The sequence below is a fragment of the Myxocyprinus asiaticus genome, chromosome 31, assembly GCF_019703515.2.
Source record: "Myxocyprinus asiaticus isolate MX2 ecotype Aquarium Trade chromosome 31, UBuf_Myxa_2, whole genome shotgun sequence".
In the NCBI taxonomy this organism is placed as follows: Eukaryota; Metazoa; Chordata; class Actinopteri; order Cypriniformes; family Catostomidae; genus Myxocyprinus; species Myxocyprinus asiaticus.
The window spans coordinates 18,856,968-18,877,783 of NC_059374.1; the positions used below are offsets into that span (position 1 = coordinate 18,856,968).

Here is a 20,816-nt window from a genome sequence, read left to right on the forward strand (position 1 = left end):
TCAGTTTGTTGGCAATTTCAAGCATTGTGTAGCCTTCATTCCTCAAAACAATGATTGACTGACAAGTTTCTTGAGAAAGCGGTTTCTTTTTTGCCATTTTTGAGCTAATATTGACCTTAAGACATGCCAGTCTATTGCATACTTTGGCAACTCAAAAACAAACACAAAGACGATGTTAAGCTTCATTTAATGAACCAAATAGCTTTCAACTGTGTTTGATATAATGGTAAGTGATTTTCTAGTATCAGATTAGCAATTTAGCATGATTATTCAAGGATAAGGTGTTGGAGTGATGGCTTCTAGAAATGGGGTCTGTCTAGATTTGGTCAAAAATTACTTTTTTCAAATAGTGATGGTGCTATTTTTTACATCAGTAATGTCCTGACTATACTTTGGGATCAGTTGAATGCCACTTTGGTGAATTGAAGTACCAATTTCTTTCTGAAACAGCAAAATCTGTACATTATTCCAAACTTTTGGCCGCCAGTGTGTGTATATATATATATGTATATATACAGGTCTGGAAAAAATTAAGAGACCACTGAAAAATTATCAGTTTCTCTGGATTTACTATTTATAGGTATGTGTGAGTAAAATGAACATTTTTGTTTTATTCTATAAAGTACTGACAAAAATTTTCCCAAATTCCAAATAAAAATATTGTCATTTAGAGCATTTATTTGCAGAAAATGACAACTGGTCAAAATAACAAAAAATATGCAATGTTGTCAGACCTCGAATAATGCAAAGAAAACAAGTTCATTTTAAACAACACAATACTAATGTTTTAACTTAGGAAGAGTTCAGAAATCATTATTTGTTGGAATAACCTTGATTTTCAATCACAGCTTTCATGCGTCTTTGCATGCTCTCTACCAGTCTTTCACATTGCTGTTGGGTGACTTTTTGGTGCAAAAATCCAAGCAGCTCGGCTTTGTTTGATGGCTTGTGGCCATCCAACTTCCTCTTGATCACATTCCAGAGGTTTTCAATGGGGTTCAGGTCTGGAGATTGGGCTGGCCATGACAGGGTCTTGATCAGGTGGTCCTCCATCCACACCTTGATTGACCTGGCTGTGTGGCATGGAGCATTGTCCTGCTGGAAAACCCAATCCTCAAGAGTTGGGGAACATTGTCAGAGCAGAAGAAAGCAAGTTTTCTTCCAGGATAACCTTGTACGTGGCTTGATTCATGCGTCCTTCATAAAGATGAATCTGCCCGATTCCAGCCATGCTGAAGCACCCGCAGATCATCACTGACCCTCCACCAAATTTCACAGTGGGTGCGAGACACTGTGGCTTGTAGGCCTCTCCAGGTCTCCATCTAACCATTAGATGACCAGGTGAAGGATCGGTGATGATCTGGGGGTGCTTCAGCAAGACTGGAACTGGGCAAATTAGTCTTTGTGAAGGACGCATGAATCAAGCAACGTCAAGACCATGTCATGGCCAGACCACTCTCCAGACCTGAACCCCATTGAAAACCTCTGGAATGTGATCAAGAGGAAGATAGATGGCCACAAGCCATCAAACAAAGTGCTTGAATTTTTGTGCCAGGAGTGGCATAAAGTCACCCAACAGCAATGTGAAAGACTGGTAGAGAGCATGCCAAGACACATGAAAACTGTGACTGAAAATCAGGGTTATTCCACCAAATATTGATTTCTGAACTCTTCCTAAGTTAAAATTGGTATTGTGTTGTTTATAAATGAATATGAACTTGTTTTCTTTGCATTATTCGATGTCTGAAAACATTGCACATTTTCTGCAAATAAATGCTCTAAATGACAATATTTTTATTTGGAAGAAATGTTGTCAGTACTTTATAGAATAAAACAAAAATGTTCATTTTACTCAAACACATACCTATAAATAGTAAATCCAGAGAAACTGATAATTTTGCAGTGGTCTCTTAATTTTGTCCAGAGCTGTGTATGTATATGTATATATATATATATATATATCACACACACACACACACACACACACACACACACACACACACACACATACACACACACACACACACAGGTAATCAATCAAACCACAAAGTACTGCAGTAAACATACAAAACCAGCACTAATGTCCTCTGAGTATTGGTCTCTCAACGATCCCATAATATACCCTTTAAAGGAATATTCCGGGTTCAATACAAGTCAAGCTCAATTAACAAAATTTGTGGCATAATGTTAATTAATTGTGACTCGCTCTTTTTTCTTAAAGAATCAAGATTACAGTGAGGCACTTACAATGGAAGTGAATGGGGCCAATTTTTGGAGGGTTTAAAGGCAGAAATTTGAAGCTTATAATTTTATAAAAGCACTAACATTAATTCTTCTGTTAAAACTCATGTTTTATTTGAGCTGTAAAATTGTTTAAATCATAATTTTGCAGTCATTTTATAGTTTGTTGACATTACCCCATCATGGCAATGGAGTTGTAAAATTGGCAATAACTTTACACATAAAGGTTAGTAAGTGATTTTATCACACTTAAATCATGCTGACACACATATTGTTTTTGTCTTGTGGAAATGAGGATTTTAATGTTTAAGGACTGGCCCCATTCACTTCATTGTAAGTGTCTCACTGTAACCCTGATTTATGCCTTTTTAAAGAAAAGGAGGGACAGGTCAAAATTGACACAAATGCTGTCGATTGAGCTTAATTTGCATTGAACCCGGAATATTCCTTTAAACTAGTTTTAATTTCATTGCCTTGGAAAAACGTCAGTATAGCTTCAGTCTTGTCATTTAGACAATTAAGTCTTTAGTGAGTTCAGTTTTATCACAGAAACTGATGCAATTGGAGGAAACAGCAAGTACAATTGGGATTCACATCCTCACATTGTAATATAACAATCCACTGTCAGTTAATAATGTACTGTATGATAAAAGTGCCCATGTTAAAACCATTCACCTGTAAACTTCACAGAAATATCATGACAATCACAACAGCACCCTAAAACCATTTATAATGCATCACAGCTATAGCTTCACATGAATCCTCCGGTTTACTATGGATAATGTGTATTGCTATGGATACGTTGAAGCAATGATATCTGATTTGCTATAAAATGGCTCTGAAGTAAGCAGAACTGATAGCTGCCACTTCTACAATCATGGACATACACATCAAAATGTTGGGTAATTAAGATGCCTTTTCCAAACCAAATAGTCCAAAGATCTGTGGAAAAGCATGTTGATTGTTTACGCTGATCGACATGTCTTATTTAAGGTTGGTGGCATAGTTGTTTTTTCTCCATGAACTCCTTCAGCTTGGTGGGATAGTCTGTCATAATCCCTGTGGCCCCAAGGTCAAAGGCACGTTTAAAGTCCTCTTCATCGTTCAACACCCAGACATACACCTAGAAAAAAAGAACAGTGGCAATGTCACATGATGATGTTCCAGTCAAGAGAGAAATTCCATACAAAGCTCCTGCCATCTGCTCATGCATATCATAGCACTATGAGGCCTATGTGTTGCGTGACCTAAATATTGTTTGGAGATTATTACTCACCTGTATTCCTCTGTCTGTCAGATGATCAAATAGAGCTTTTCTCATAAGAAGCCTGAAAATAAATCCACATATTTAGTCACATTTAAATCCTTTAAAATATATAGGGGAGAGTGGGACTAGTGGTCATGTTTTTTACTCCAATGAATATTTCAAAGGGTAGGTTTATTTTTGAAAGCCAATTTCTGCATAGCCAGATACCTTGAAGTCTTGGCTACAAAAAAGCTATTGAAAATTCTCACCTTTCTTGCTCAGGACAAAATATACAGTTCACTGAACATATGGTGACCTTTTGTGACAAAATGCCCCAATGAGGGAGTATACTGTCACACAATATGGAGAGACAGGTCGAAAAGTTGTCACAATGGATTTTGCCACTTAACCAGTGGCGTAGGTTTCCTGTTAAAATTGAGGGGTGCCAGGGGAACGTGTCCACACCATCACAACCACCAAAAAAAATTTATGCCAAAATCTACACAAAATCAATGCATTAAATAGCCTATTATAGGATTTTCTGCAAAATTTCAAAAGTAAAAAAGTGCAAAGCGATTCATTAAACAACAAAAAAAAATTAAAAGTATCATACAAAAACATTGCCTTGGCCAACAAATATTGTCATTAATTAATTATAATTATATTAATCAATTATAATAATTTACGATATTTAAAACGAGGGATGCACCGAAATTTCGTCTGCTGAATATTTTCGGCCAAAAATGCCATAAAATGCTATTCATTATTAATGCATACTGTGGTATGCATTCAGTTAGTATTAGCATTTCCTAGTTGCACTGGGTCCACTTCCCCAAAAGTAATGAAGCAATTGCTCTCTTGGTTATTACCACATTAATAAAGAGCGTTTCCCATGCGTGTGTCGAGGCTGGGAGGCTGTTTTGTATGTCAGAACACTAAACGCAGTGCTCAAATATCCACACCTACTGTTCCAGATGGTCTACATCTGGCACTTGCAGTCTCACACATACCCCAAATTTTCCTCGGAAACTGGATCTATGAGTGACACTGTCACAGAGAAACCCAGTTATTTCCTCCGCTCATGGCAAAAAAAATGAATGATGGACAGATACAAGGAAACTATTAGAAATTGAATACATTTGTCCTTTGTTGTGTATTCTTAATAGTTTATTAGCACTTTGTAGGGTAATGTGGTATGTGACCAAACTCACTGCCGAAATGTTGCTGAATTCGGTCCAAAGCTCTTTTGCTACCTGGGGTTGTGCTTATATGAGTCTAAATTTTATGGTATTATAATGTGTGTTTTCTAAGTGGAATCATTTAAAAGAATTAAATATATCAATTATAATTAGTGCTGTCAGTCGATTAAATTTTTTTAAATCACAATTAATCGCATAATGTTTTTTGTAGTTAATCGCGATTTATCGCAAATTTTAAAAATGCTGAATTTCGACAATATATAGATATATTTTTCTGTAAAAATGCAATTATTTCCTTCTTAGAAATATATATATATATATATTTAACAAAAGAATTATATATATTAATTATAATTAATGCTTTATTAACATATTAACATCCACAGTATAAAGATAGAAATGCACTAAAATAGCACCAATTCAAGTAACATTAAACGCTTCACAAAGTCTAAGTTGGAGTTTGAATAATTGAAAGAACTATTCCCCACATAGATTTCATGTTCATTGCTATAGGCATTAAATCTCTTAAACTCATCCTCCACAACATTAATCTGCCAGTAGACTGTGGCTATCCGCTTTCCTACAGCAATCGTGAAGCTGCGTTCATGATTTGCATCAGAGTGTCAACGGCACTCAACATGAAAGTGCTTACATACAAAAACGTCTCATTCTGCATTTTGTTGATAGTTAAGACTTGGCGTACTTCTGTGGTCATTAAAATGCACCTTAAATAGGCTGAAAAATACTTGAGTTCTATCACAAGTCCCATCTGGGCTTGTTTTGTACAACAAATAGCACCATTTTATTACTGACAGGGAAATGCTGTTGTGTGTGTTGGTGAGTTCGGATTTGCATACTACTCTTACCATTTCTGCATAGACATATGATACATATATTATAATATTGTAATGTAATATGATGTAAAATAATATTTAAAATTTGTTAAATTAAATTATTATTGATGAGGTCACGTGACGGCATACAAGGAGCAGATGTGTGAGCGACGAACTCTGCACACTTTGCTGAATTTTCGATTATTTTCATGTTATAATCTGGTGAATTTTGAAATACCCAGTTACACATTTGTCCTTTGTTGCAAAACATGGCAAAGAAGTCAAAATCCTTGGGCTCTGGAGACATTAAAAGACACTTACGTGTTCAGGATGAAAGCCCCGACAGGCCTAGAGACCGGGGACTCGATTTAGATGGCGCAGCGGGAGAGGAGATCCAGCGTCAGTTGTCCAACATGTTGGTGATGTTGACGAAGATTCTTGCTGACTTGAAGGATCTCGCTGTAATACGTCAATCGATTACGGCGATGGAAATAAAATTCTCTGAGTTAGGTACAAGAGTGACTGATGTTGAAAAACGAATCAATTTTCTGGAATCTTCGGAGAGGGAATTAACTGCTAATCCACCCGCGACCAAAGTTGATTTGGAACATCTCTGTGAAAAGCTCGAAGATCTTGAGAATAGAAGCCGCAGGAATAACATTTGAATTGTTGGAATTCCTGAGCATGAGGAGGGCAGAGATATGGTGAAATTCCTAGACAAGCTTTTCCCGAGTCTGCTCGACATAACAGGCCACAAGCTGGAAATCGAGCGAGCTCACAGAGTGCCGGCTCGGAGATCTGCTGAGGGAGATAGGCCCAGATCGATTCTGGCCAGATTTCTGAGATCATCCGATAAAGACTGTGTGTTGTGCCAGGCGAGGAGCAAAGGGAAGCTTTCTTGGAAGAATATAATATTTTAATATATATATTTTCTTAATAATAATATTTTCTTGTTCCCGGACTTTGCGAGTTCGACAAGAGAGAAACGCGATCGGTTCAAGGAATGCAAGAAACTCTTACATCAGAAAAAGATCTTGTTTGCTCTGATGTTTCCTGCCAAACGGAGAATAGAAACTAAGGTCGGTCGCAAAGTATTTACATGTCCAAAACAGGCAATATCTTTTATAGAATCAATGTCTGAGTAAACCATTGGATGTTTCTCATGTGAGTGACTCGCTGTACTTACTCTTGAGGAAGCTGGGCGACATTTTGGGTTTTTTGCGTTGGCTCCGCCTAGCGGCTGGAGCTTGTTTTGTGAATAACACTTTTCCTTAAAGAAACTTTTGCATTGATGAAAGATTACTTTTGCATTGAAGTTCCCGGACAGACTGAGAGTGGACATTACGGATGACTGCAAAATATCTACATGCTCACACAAAGGATGTCTTTTATAAAGCTGACAGATTGTGTAAGTCATGGTATATACGTTTATGCGGCCTCCGAGTGAATTGACTTGACCATCCAGGGAACAGGGATGCCGGTTTTGTTTCTTTTTGTATTGGTTCCGCCTAGCGGCTGGAGCTTGTTCTATTGAATAACACTCCTTTGGAACAGCTGTGGATTAATCTGTTTGTTCTTCGTGCTTATTCCTCCTGCTGGCTGTAGTTTGTTTTGTTGAGTTTTTTTACGAGACATTGGAATGATTACGTCATCCGCTGAACTCATAACAGCTGGCTCACTGAACATTTGTTTGTCTATCCGAGGAATCTGATCGGTTTTATATCAGCTGGAATTTGTTTTGTGGATGATCACACCATTGAGACAGTTTTGTGAATGAATCTACACATTCTTTGTGTTCATGCTTCCTATTTGCTGGGTTTATTTTACAAAGTATTTTCTGTTATGTAATTTGTGAGGCAAAATTGAGCAATCCGATGGCAAAGTTCACGTGGGCGTTCATGGACCATTTGAGTTTTAAGGGATTGACGCCGGTTGGCGCTGTCGTGCGCGGGGTTAATGTGCACGTTTTTCTTTTTTCTGTTTGTTTTGTTCGGGGGTTGATTATTTCACTAATGGGGAATGTGGTCAGTATAATTTTGTTTTTCATACACAATTTATTTTTTTTATTATATCAAAATGTCAGTTAATATGAGTGTATTATCTCTCTCCACATGGAATGTAAATGTGTTGGGGCACCCCATAAAAAGAAGGAAGGTTATTTATTTTCTTAAACGTAAGAAATATGATATAGTGTTTCTTCAAGAAACACATCTCTCCCCGCAGGAAGCTGAAAAATTTGGGAAGATATGGGGTGGACATGTTTTTTTTAGTGCTGGCTCAAGTAAGAGCAAGGGAGTCATTATATTGATTAATAAACATCTACAATTCAAATGTCTCAAACAGACTAAAGATAAATTAGGAAGAGTCATTACTGTGTTAGTTGAAATTCAAGGGCAAAGATTGATTTTGGCTAATATTTACGCACCTAACGCTAATGATCAAGGCTTTTTTATAGATCTTGAAGTGATGTTGCAAGCCGCTGGCACCCCTCATGATATAATATCGGGAGGAGACTTTAATCTTTTGATGGACTCAGTCCTTTATCATAGTGAAGCAAAAGTGTGTAAGCCCCCTAGAGCAACATTGACGCTTCACAGGATGTGTAAAAATCTTGGTCTTACGGATATTTGGAGACTTTTGAACCCATCCGGTAGGGACTATACATTTTTTTACATCAGTCCATAAGATTTATTCTAGAATAGATTTTTTTTTTTTATATCCAAATCCCTTATTTCATCTGTTGCGGATTGCTCAATTGGAAACATTTTAGTCTCAGATCACGCCCTGGTGAGTTTAGAGGTGGTGCCACATATAGAGAAAAAGAAATCATATAGTTGGCGCCTTAATGTGTCCCTTTTGCAAAATCCTGATTTCCAACAAATGTTAAAGACTGAAATCAATGTTTATATGGAGACCAACTGGTCCTCGGTATCCTCTGTGGGCGTGGCTTGGGAGGCACTTAAGGGGGTTCTTAGGGGTCGGATCATACAGTATGCCTCGTTCATCAAAAAATCCAATGCACGAGAACTTGTGGAGTTAGAAGAGAATATTAAAAGTGCTGAGGCAGAGCTGAAGCACCGTATGTCATCTGATGGCCTCAGAGAATTGACCCAATTGAAATACAGATATAATACTATTTTGTCACGGAAAGTGGAGTTTTGGTTATTCAGGGCAAGACAGTTGTACTTTGAGTCAGGTGACAAAGCAGGGAAGCTTTTGGCTAGATATATCAAGCAGAGATAGTCTCTTTCTATCAATTTTTACTTCAGCCATTGATATTAATAATGCCTTTAAAGAGTTCTATATTGATCTTTATAGTTCCACGTCTTCGTCTACTGATGAAGATATTAGAAACTTTGTGGAACCATTAGAACTTCCTAAACTGACGACTGAGCAAAAAAACTCTCTTGATTCTGTGATAACCTTGGAGGAGCTTGATGAAGTCCCTACCTACTGGCAAGGCTCCGGGGCCAGATGATTTTGCCGCTGAATTTTTTAGATCTTATGCTACAGAACTGGCTCCACTTTTGTTAGAAGTTTATACTGAATCATTAAAGAATGGAAAGCTTCCGCCAACCATGACACAAGCCCAGATCAGTCTGATTCTTAAAAAAGACAAAGATCCAAATGAGTGTAAAAGTTACCATCCAATCTCCCTGATCCAACTAGATGTAAAAATATAGTCAAAAATCAACTATAGGCTAATCGATTAAGTAAAGTTATGACATCTCTTATACATATAGATCAGGTGGGGTTTATTCGGGGCCGTAGCTCTTCTGATAACATCAGGCGTCTCATCAATATTATGTGGTCAGTGGTGAATGATCAGTCTCCAGTCGCTGCCATCTGACTTGACGCCGAAAAGGCGTTTGATATGGTAGAATGGGATTATCTTTTTCAGGTTTTGGAAAGGTATGGGTTCGGAAAATACTTTTATTGGATGGATTAAGTTACTTTATAGACACCCTGTAGCAGCGGTACAAACAAATGGATTAATTTCAGATTATTTTACTTCTGGATAGGGGCACTCGGCAGGGCTGCCGTCTTTCCCCTTTATTGTTCTGTCTTGCCCTGAAACCATTAGCAGCCGCGATAAGAAAGGAGGATGATTTTCCAGGGGTGACAGCGGGAGGTGTGGCGCATAAACTTCTGCTTTACGCAGATTATATTTTATTATTTGTCTCTGAACCTACTAGGTCTATGCCTTGCCTCCACCGAATTATTAATTCCTTTTACTAGTTCTCAGGATACAAAGTTAATTGGTCTAAATCCGAAGCTTTGGCTCTGACAGCGTACTGCCCAGTAACAGCTTTCCAGCCGGGCGCCTTCCAATGGCCCAAACAGGGCATTAAGTATTTGGGGATTTTATTCCCAGCAAATTTGTCTGATTTAGTTAGTGTCAATTTTGACCCTTTAATAAAAAGATTTTTGAGCTATGTGGGCAGGTGGGATTCATTACATGTATCTATGATTGGGAAGGTTAATGTTATTAAAATGAATTGTATTCCAAAATTTAACTACCTGCTATAGTCCCTAACTGTAGATGTACCCCTCTCTTATTTCAAGCAATTCGATAGCATAGCAAAGTCCTTCATTTGGAATGGTAAACGTCCCATATTGCATTTTAATAAGTTACATAGGCCGACTGACAAAGGTGGGCTAGGCCTACCCAAGATTTTGTTTTATTACTACGCGTTCAGTCTCAGACATTTGGCTCATTGGTCGCTTCCACCTGAAAGAGCCCCTCCCTAGTTTGTTATTGAACAGGCAGTTCTTGCCCCTATTTCGCCGTTACAAAGCATCTCTATTAAACTAATTGGAAAAGTTAAGTTACACCCCGTTATTTCGCATTTACACTCGGTATGGACTAAAGTGTCCAGATTATTTATATTGGACACTTATTTAAATGTTGCCTCGAGCATATGGCAGAACCCAAGACTGGTATTGGCAAGTCCCCTTTCTGCTGGCCAGTGTGGATTGTGAAGGGGGTTGCTACACTCGGTGACCTATATGAAAGTGGTGTGTTGAAATCGTTTGAAAACTTGGTCCAACATTTTGGGATCCCCAGACCTCAGTTTATTTGGTATTTACAATTGCGCCACCTGCTTTGTACTATTTTTGGGAGTAGCACACACCCCCCTAAGGAGGCAGATGCTTTGGGAGAGGTGATTGCGGCTTTTGGAAAAGGTCATGAGGCATCAGTGTACTACTCCCTGTTAATTCAGAGTATGGGGGATGGAGCTTTAACTTCTATTAAGAATTTATGGGAGAAAGATTTGAATTTGGTATTGGAGGATGGAGTGTGGACTAAGATTCTGAAAAATGTCAAGTCTGCATCTAGAGGAGCAAGGGTTCGCCTTATGCAATTTACGATTTTACAAAGACTTTATTGGACCCCCTCTAGATTATACAGGCTTGGTCTTAAAGACACACCCACATGCTGGCGGTGCTAATCAGAAGTTGGAGACATAGCCCATGTTTTTTTGGGATGCGTTAAGATCCAAGATTTTTGGTTAAAGATTCAGTATTATTTGCGTGACATTCTGGACACTCAAATTTTACTTTGCCCCAGACTTTGCATTTTGGGCGATGGGGAAGTTATAAATTCAGGTGACAAATATATACAAAATTGGGTTCTGACTAGCGTGATGATCAGTAGACAAATTATTTTAAGGGGATGGAAGTCAGACGGCGCGCCACCATTTCCAGAGAGGTGTGCGGAGATGGGGAGGGTGGCGACTTATGAGAGGATGATAGATGGAAGGCTGGGGCGGGAGGACTTATTTTTCAGGAAGTGGGTTAGGTATTTGGCAGTTTTGGAGGACTCTAGGGGAAGGGATGAGGAGGGAGATGTTTAGTTTAATTATGTATATTTATTATATATTTTATTTTGTATTTATTTTTATTTTATTGTTTGTGTGTGTGTATTATTTTATGTGACCACAGGAGTGTTCTTTGGGGTAGGGTGGGGTTGGTGTTTGGGGAGGGATGTTAATGAGTGTTAAAAGTTAAATGTTGATTCGGTGTGTATATGTTGTGTTTTTCTCTGTTGTGCTTTCTTTTTGAATCAATAAAAAATGTTAATTACAAAAATTAAATTATTATTTTGGGTTATCAGTTTCGGTTTACGGGCCATTGTGTCAAACACTTTCGGTTTCTGTTTCAGCCAAGAATTTTCATTTCGGTGCATCACTATTTAATCACATGTAACAATCTTCCCCGATAAATATGTGACAACAAAGGCCTGACTTTCATGAAAAATACTTCTGTCCAAAGAACACATTTAAACCTTTTTGTAAAAATCTGCCTTCATAATATACAGTAGTTGACCCTTGCCTGAATGTATGCCAGTGTGGATTGATTAAAGTTCACGTGTTTACCCAAAAGCTATTACAAAAATTATATGACAGTGAAAATGTACTTTGAAGGGTAGAATTCACAAAGATTATTCTAATGTAAGACGATTTTGAACTAGGTGTGTCAAACCAGCATACAAAACCTGTACTACATATTTGCACAATAGGACTTTTGACTCCAAATCTTATCGTTACTGAGATAGCCCTTGTGACAACGTTCTTGTGACACATTTACGTAAACACTCAATGAGATGAATATGTTTATTGAGCAGTTCTTTATGTGTGTAATTACCATTATGTCTCTATGCATAATTTGGCCCAAAGCCAAATGAGACAAGAAAAACACAAAGCAGCATTGCCTACTTTTCTATATGAAACACATAAACCATGTTAAGTAAAAATTTGGGTGAAAGGTGTGCTGAGGCCAGTGTGTAAATAAACTCACGTGTCTGCCAACCATGTTATGAACCGTTGACTCCGTGTCTGACGATCAGGGTGTCTGAGTCTACAAGAAGAAGCACAAATTCTTTATCACTTTTAAGATTGCTTCCAACAAAAACCTTTAAATCAAACATCTGTCTAACAACTATATCGCAACAGCTAAGATTAGGACTAGACTCTGAGACTGCAATGCTGAAAGCATCTTTTTAGAAGCTGTTACTTATCATTTTAGTAAATTATAAGAAATTGGAAACTTGGAAGAGGTAAGAACTAGAGGAGCATGTGTATGACTAAAAGACATTTGAGTGAAACCTAGGTGAAATGTTCCTCACTTAGAAATTATGGAAGGCATGGGGATCTCCAGGAACTGCTCTTTGAGCGGGACAAAAGGCAAAAGCCCTGTGTAGAAAAGACCCAATAACAACAGCACTCTGTGCAAGCTGAACAAGAGTGGGATCCGTGGATTCTACGAAAGAAATCAGTCATCAGCCAAGGACATTTTTGCATGCTTCTAACAATTTATTTTGACAGTAAAACAATGTGGTTTACAAAGACTAATTCATCAGTGCATCAATGGCTTTCACCTCTTTGTAACATTTCTTAACGATTTCATTGCTGGAGTTTCCCCAGACGGTCAGATGCTCCCTGTTGTGTTGGATGACCAGCTCGGACACCTGATAGAGAAGGTAAAACTCTTATCAGTTAAACTATTTGCTTGGGAAACTCATTTTGCTGATCATGAGAAATTTTAGTAGTGACAAACAGCTGCATACACAAAGGATTCAAGGAAGTGAAATAAGACCGGGGCAGCAGACACACACACACCTTCTTGATGAGGGTGTCATTGTTGACCTTGATGTCAATGTTTACAGGGGTGCTTGGGAAAGCTTCGAACACATCTCTCAGCAGAGGGATGCGTTTGTCATCGCCACCTTCACAGAAGCATTCTAAAATGGATAAGAAATAACATGTATGGTAATGTATGGTTTAGTTGGACATATATGATTAAGTTTCCTTTAAATGTATACAGTACAATACATATTTGACACACACACACAGACTCTATATATAGATAGTATTAGATTACGTCATCAAACACGCCCCCGTCACCATGATGGATGGAGACACCGGTAAACAAACACTGCATTTCTCTGGTACCAACAAAATAAATAAAGAAATTTGTAACATTGAGACTGTGAAAAACATTTAAGTGTATATAGAAACATTGGATAATATTTCACAAAGATGTTATGAGAAGAGAAAATTAACTGGTGGAATGGATCCTTCTAACTTGTAAAAAATGCACATCTGGTTCTGATATTATCCACATGCTATGATATCCTCAATACTTCATGCACACTGTTAATGCTTACACGAGTCAGGATAACGTCTCCGGTTACACGTTACCATGGTTCCCTGAGATGAAGAGAACGAGACCCTTATACAATCATGCCAATCCACTGATTGGAAATGGTGTCTGAGCCCCGCCCCTTTAGGCGTACAGTTGGCCTATATAAGCGGGTGCTCAGTCACCATTTCTTCAGAATTTTCTGACTGAAGTACAAGAGTGAGTCACTCGTATCATGAAACTCTGAAGTAGTAGTGCGGCCAGCTTTTGCAATGTCTCGTTCCCTTCATCTCAGGGAACCGAGGTTACATGTGTAACCAGAGACGTTCCCTTTCGATTTAGTTCACTCGTCATTGCTGCAAGCACTTATGGGGAACTATATCCCATCACGCCGACATCACATGACATCACACTCCCAGAGTTAAAACGCTAAATAGAGATATTCACAAGGAGTCACAGTCCACAGGCTGATGACTTACAAGACATATTTGAGTGTATATGAATAGCCCCATGAGGCAGACGCCATATGGAAATTAATGTAGTCTGGGAGCTATATGAACCATATAGATATACACAGTATGGTTTATTAACCCTTTCACAACATGGTTGGAAATGTAGGTTTTATTTCTTTATGGGAGTGCTTGTGACTTTTAAAGGGGCAGTTTAACAGTATATAAACAGGTTCCTATGTGGATTATAGTCAGTAGCCCACCCGTATTAAGGGCCTGGGCTCACCCGCTGAATGTAAGAAGCACTCTATACAGAGAGGACTTGTGAGGAGATGGACGCCATGTCCAGGTTATAAAACCTCATGAACATGTTTTGTAAGGATCATCTTGCTGCCAAACATATATCCTGTAAGGACACACTGTTTGTCCACGCCCATGAAGAGGCCATGCCTCTGGTTGAATGCGCTTTGATACCAATAGGGCAATTCACGCCCTGTGATTCATAAGCGAGGGCGATCACATCAACGATCCAGTGAGAGAGCCTTTGTTTGGAGACGGACATTCCTTTTGTGTGTCCTCCATAACAAATAAAGAGCTCATCCAACAGCCTAAACTGATGAGTGCGCTCGATATATGTATGCAATGCCCTCACCGGGCAAAACATATACATAGACTGCTCCTCATCTGAATTAAATTGTAGGGAAAGAAGGCTTGCAAACAAACTACCTGAGCCCTGAAGGGCTTGATAAAACCTTAGGCACATAGCCTTTTCTAGGTTTAATGGTGGCTTTTGACAGATCTGGACCAAACTCCAGGCATGAGCTGTCAGTTGTCAGCACCTGCATGTCACCCACCCATTTAAATGAGGCCAACTCCAATAGGAGTGCGGTCTTTAAGGAAAGCACCCACAGCTCAACAGATTCCAATGGCTCGAACGGGAGTTTGTGAGTGCTTTCAGCACCAGATTTAAGTTCCAAGTTGGCACCATAGCAGGGCGAGGGGGTTCAAATGTCTCGCTCCCCAAAGGAACTTTATGACTAGTTCATGTGTGCCTATCAAGGAGCCAGCCTCCGGGGTGTGGTATGCAGAGAGAGTCGCTACATAAACCTTGAGTGTTGAAGGAGTAAGGCCAGCGTCCAGCCGCTCTCGAAGAAATGTCAAAATCTCAGCTATGGAGCAATTCACTGGGTCTTTACCATGTGAAGAGCACCAATTTCCAAACACATGCCATTTAAGTGCATTGAGGCATCTCGTGGACAGTGCTTTAGCCTTTAAAATGGTGTTCATCACCAACTGAGCCAATTCTGGCTCATCCGATGTGCTCCATTCAGGGGCCACATGTGTAGGTTCCACAGCTCTGGCTGAGGATGCCAAATTGTGCCTTTTGCTTGAGAGAGGAAGTCTCTCCTCAGCGATATTTCCCATGGTGGGCCATCTAGTATTTCTATCATCTCCAGAAACCAGGAATGAATGGGCCATTTTGGCACAATTAACAGAACTGTTTCCTTGTCCACTCGGACTTTGCTGATGACAGAATGAAGGAGGCGCACCAAGGGAAATGCATACTTGCGTTTCACCGCCACGCCCAGTGGGGCTTGGGACATGGAGTACCAAAGGGGACAGGGGGCGTTCTCCACGGTGGCGAATAGATTGACTTCCGCTTTGCCGGATACTTCCCAAATCCTCATCACTGTCTGCGGATGAAATCTCCATTCCCCTGGTAATGCTCCTTGGCGTGACAACAGATCCACTCCGTAATTCAGGCAGCCTGGGACATGTGTCACACGCAGTGAGAGGAGATGACGCCTGCTCCATTAGAGGTGACTTATGTACGCCACTACTGTTGTGTTGTCCAAACAAATCAGAACGTGGTGATTCACAATGTCGGAATGAAAAGCTCTCAATGCTAGAAAGACAGCCAGTAGTTCTAGGCAGTTTATGTGCCACGCTCTTTTCGCACCTGTCAAGGTGCTGAAAGTCAGGAGTCCATTGCACATTGCACCTCAACCTGTGTTGGATACATCTGTGGTCACCACTTTCCTTCTGAAAATTTGACCCAGCATAACACCCTGTTGGTAGAAGGCCAGCGTTGTCCATGGTGCTAGAGCAGCCAGGCAGCAGCGAGTCATCGTAATGCACATGCGCTCGTGGCTCCAGGCACATTGTGGTACATGTTGCTTGAGCCAGTACTGGAGAGGTCTCATGTGTAACAGACCTAACGGTATGACGATGGATACTGCAATCATAAAACCCAGTATTCTCTGAAATTACTTCAGTGGCAATGTTTTCCCCAGTTTGAACTGAGACAAACACCAAAGAATGGTCTGTACTTGCTCGTTCGTGTGGTACGCGTGCATGCTCACAGAGTCGAGAGGAACCCTTAAAAAGGAGATTTGCTGGCTGGGGAAAAGTGTGCTTTTCGCCCAGTTGACATTTAGAACCAGGTTTTTCAGATGGCAAAGCAGCAAGTCTCTGCATTCGCTCAGTAGTGCCTTTGATTGGGCTAGTAATAACTAATCGTTGGGCTAATTCGTGACATGCACACCGTTCATTTTCCGCTGAACAGAATTAGATCAGGAGCGTGCCAGGAAAGGGGAAGTGCTATTTGTCTTTGGCAGAAAGTGTTTCATCGATTGGGATTGGGTTTGCACTTCAATGAAGCACTCTGAAAAGCCTTCCATGGCATTGCCAAGGAGACCATCGGGTGACATCGGGGTGTCAAGGAGGGCGACTTTCTCTGCGTCACGCATCTCTGTGAGAGTCAGCCAAATATGCCAGTTCAGAACCACCATGTTGCTCATTGTTTTGCCGATGGCCTGAGCAGTAGCTCAACAAAGGACAACAAAGTCAAGGTATTGGAGTGGCCATCACAAAGCCCTGACCTCAATCTGATAGAACATTTGTGGGCAGAACTGAAAAAGCCTGCGCGAGCAAGGAGGCCTACAAACCTGACTCAGTTACACCAGTTCTGTCTGGAGGAATGGGCCAAAATTCCAGCAACTTGTTGCGAGAAGCATGTGGAAGGCTACCCAAAACATTTGACCCAAGTTAAACAATTTAAAGGCAATGCTACAAAATACTAACAAAGAGTATGTAAACTTCTGACCCACTGGGAATGTGATGAAAGAAATAAAAGCTGAAATAAATCATTCTCTCTACTTTTATTCTTAAAATAAGTAGTGATCCTAACTGACCTAAGACAGGGAATGTTTTCTACGATTAAATGCCAGGACTCATGAAAAACTGAGTTTAAATGTATTTGGCTAGGGTGTATGTAAACTTCTGACTTCAACTGTATATGTATTCATATATACAGTATAACATAATAGAGACACATGGGAAAGCTCCTTGAGCATTACTTGAATTGAACACTAACACTCACCTCGCTTGAAACTCACCCCAAGCTTACAAAGGTAAGGTGGAAGATCCTGAGAATGCAAACACACATATTCTTTCACAAACACTTTACAACACAGCATATATTTGCACATTGGCATAAGGGGTTTACTTAATCTCAACTATGATTCAGTCTAGACTTGAACATTTGGACAGGGAGTGTTAAACTTTTTCTCCACTCACAGCGTAGGCAACATCAGAGATGTACGAGTTAAGGCCAGTCGACCTCTTCAGGTTAGAATCATGCAGTACGACCACCTGCTCATCCTTGGTCAAGTGACAGTCCAATTCCAACATGTCTGTGCCCAGTTGAACGGCGCTGAGTGGCAGAAGAGACAGGAAGCACAAATTAAGCAAGGCACCATTTGTTCATGCTGTGAACATGAAGATTCTCAATCATCCAAGTCATTGTAGAATGCTTTCATCTGATGAAGCCACTAGGATAAATGGTGAAACATCTAGAAAAACTACTGCTACTTAGTCTTCTTAGTTGACTAAGTACATTAGGTTTTGCAGTAGTAAAACACATCAATGCAAATACAAGTAATAAATGGTGTCTCACTGCCTAAAGGCTGCCATTGTGTTCTCCAAGTTCTCACCAGCACCTGGAGATGAAGAAAAACAATGTATTAGGACAAAAAGTTTCCTCAAAGATTTATTTGAATGCCAACCATGGCTGTAACCAGCTGAGGTGTGTATATATATATATATATATTCAAAAATAAAAATTTAAGCTATAAACAACTGAATGTAAAATCAGTAGTTAAAAACTTCGAGTGTCTGCATGTATAATTCAGTTAAGACAGTTGGCTAGATTGCTTAGTGTCTGCTGTGTCGATCTCAATAACGGGTCAAAAAGAGAAAAGAGTAGAGAGAGAAACCACACAAAAAATGAGAATCTCGAAGGAATATTCTGGGTTCAACACAAGTTAAGCTCAATTGAAAGCATTTATGGCATAATATTGATTACCACAAAAATTTATTTTGACTTGCCCCTACTTTTCTTAAAAAAAAAAAAAAAGCATGGTTGTCTTTGCTGCGCATCATGGCCGCATCATTACCACCTTGGGTGTGCATTATTTTTCAATAATTTAATGGTCCATCATCAATTATTCCTTATTTAATATATTAATTATACACTAAAGTCCAGTAATACAAGTAGTTTTATGTCACATTTCACTACAATCAATCCTGAATTTACTTGCGTACTTGATACTTTTGTGAAAAACTTCAAGCACTGTTTTCTTAATTTGTATTTCTTTGTTCTATTGTTTTTAATTTGTTTTTATTGCTTGTAATTTGTTCTCATTTTATTACTGACGGTTTGACTGATTATTACTGAGTATTATTGTCTTTAATAATTACTTGAGAACTTGAAAAAATGTTTACTTGACAAATTAGTAATAGTTTTTGTTGTGGTATCAAAAATGGTCTCTAGAGGATCATTAAATTCCTATTGGTATCGACTACTGAAACTTTACTGGAACTATATTATTTTTTACACTGCTTACAACGTAGGCCTATTTAAATTGTGCTTGGTAGATCTTCATATAATAATAACATGATGAAAAAGTAGATCTCATTCCATGGAAGTGTGAGCACCTCACTTTGGTCAATGCTCTTATTACTTATCATTCATGCAGCATTGCTTATTAATATGAAAACTATTATAAGTATTGTTATATATATGAATAATAAGTAAATACATTAATTCTCCACACCTAGCCCATATAAACTATCAACAAATTGTGACGCAGTTAACAAGGTCTAATTTAACAACGTCCATCCCCCACAGAAAACAGACAGAACAGAGAGAGTATAGTGTCAAAAACTGTACATTTCTTGACACCCACCCCAGATCTAATTTATAAACCCTGGTTACAGCCCTGATGCCAACCAATGACTTTAGGTGGATTTTACTGTAATGCACAGGAGAAACAGTACATATAGCGTATGCAGCCTTCTGTGTTTCAGGGTTCACAGTCCACACACGAGTGTCTTGTCTATACAGACCAGTATCTAGTCAATTATGAACCATATGAACCATTTAAACATGTAAAGTATAAGGCTATGAGGCCAAAACTTGTCTAACACGTTGAGCAAAACATCTGGAAATATGACTTTCAGATAAAATAGGCTATCCATTCAGTTGCAGACCATGCATGACTTGGCAAAACCTACATAAATCTCGAGTGTAGCCCCAGAAGTTTCAAAACCTAGTGAAATTGATTTCACCTGCACTTAATGATATGCTACAAAGAAAAGAGGGCATGTTGATTCATAAATGGATTTGATACACCTTGAATTGCTTTTAAAGCCCCAGATTCCAGCTGTAAATTGATTGAAGTGAAAATATCTTTGGATCAGCTGGTCTCCACTCACCGCCGCGGTGTGAGATGTGTCTGCTCCGAAAGGCTTCTCTCTTTCTCCGATGCAGAAGAGACGGACACTTCAGCAGTAATGCCGACGTAAGCACGTAACCAGTAAACGTGGATAAAACATATACCACTGCGCTCATTTTTACCCTTACACGTCCACGTCGAAGAAACTTAGTCTAATAAAATCACTATATGACAACAAGTTCATAGAAAAGTGGCATCAAATGTCTTAATCAAATGCCAACACACCGGCCGGTGTTTCATGCAGCAGCACCGCTGGCCAGCCACCACTACCGCACTTTATCTGCGATCAGAGAAAAGCTTTAAGCCTGTAAATGTAATATCCGTGAGCTTAGACCCTGCTTTTAGTGCACCGTCAAACATTTCTCCGTAAACCCACCCATAGGCTTACAGTCCAATAATTCTTGACAGGCCATCGCAATGCGCAGTTGAGATATTGCTCCAGTCAATAAAAACACTACGGATGCAAGAGTGCGCATGCGCGCTGAAGCCATATTGTCACAAGTTAAAGTCCTTCGCAAGACACCTGAAATGATGGTCAGATCAAACGGAAATCAATAAATTGCACTGGCTTCTACGAGTGATAAAATAACATGACAGATATTTGCGAAACTTCTGACCAAAGCAGCAGGTATTCGTAAACTGAATATTAAAACTGTTTTGAAACATTTAAATGTTTAAAATTAAAATATCTGTCGATTCTCATGACTTTTTTCCATGATAAAATGTTATTTCCTATAAGTTGTCCACTAAACATAATATATATATATATATATATATATATATATATATATATATATATATATATATATATATATAAAACATAGAAAATGTAAATTAGATATATTGGGAGATTATTGTTGATGTTGTTTATTGTCTTATTTGTATATTTTACCTGAATACTGGTA

General features: G+C 39.1%; 2 protein-coding genes across 4 annotated transcripts; both read right to left on the reverse strand.

Moving 5' to 3' along the window:
- Nucleotides 1–2,741: 2,741 nt before the first annotated feature.
- On the reverse strand, nucleotides 2,742–20,464 carry LOC127422348 (lysophospholipase D GDPD1-like). 3 transcript variants are annotated; one of them, XM_051665806.1, is made up of 10 exons: nucleotides 20,288–20,464; nucleotides 18,072–18,114; nucleotides 17,693–17,828; nucleotides 17,496–17,541; nucleotides 13,142–13,263; nucleotides 12,901–12,990; nucleotides 12,649–12,782; nucleotides 12,321–12,380; nucleotides 3,518–3,569; nucleotides 2,742–3,364 (listed from the first exon to the last, which is right to left on the reverse strand). In XM_051665806.1, exons 1-10 carry the CDS (start codon nucleotides 20,400–20,402, stop codon nucleotides 3,230–3,232), a joined length of 933 nt encoding a protein of 310 aa, XP_051521766.1. In that variant the 5' UTR covers nucleotides 20,403–20,464; the 3' UTR covers nucleotides 2,742–3,229. The 3 variants fall into 3 exon arrangements, with proteins under 3 accessions (XP_051521766.1, XP_051521765.1, XP_051521767.1); XM_051665805.1 differs by having other exon boundaries at nucleotides 19,892–20,387; XM_051665807.1 differs by lacking the exon at nucleotides 20,288–20,464 and adding an exon at nucleotides 19,809–19,877.
- LOC127422344 (uncharacterized) lies at nucleotides 13,199–17,483 on the reverse strand. The gene is made up of 2 exons (XM_051665801.1): nucleotides 13,983–17,483; nucleotides 13,199–13,732 (listed from the first exon to the last, which is right to left on the reverse strand). The coding sequence occupies exon 1, from the start codon at nucleotides 16,589–16,591 to the stop codon at nucleotides 15,080–15,082; it is 1,512 nt and encodes a 503-aa protein (XP_051521761.1). The 5' UTR covers nucleotides 16,592–17,483; the 3' UTR covers nucleotides 13,199–13,732; nucleotides 13,983–15,079.
- Nucleotides 20,465–20,816: the final 352 nt, after the last annotated feature.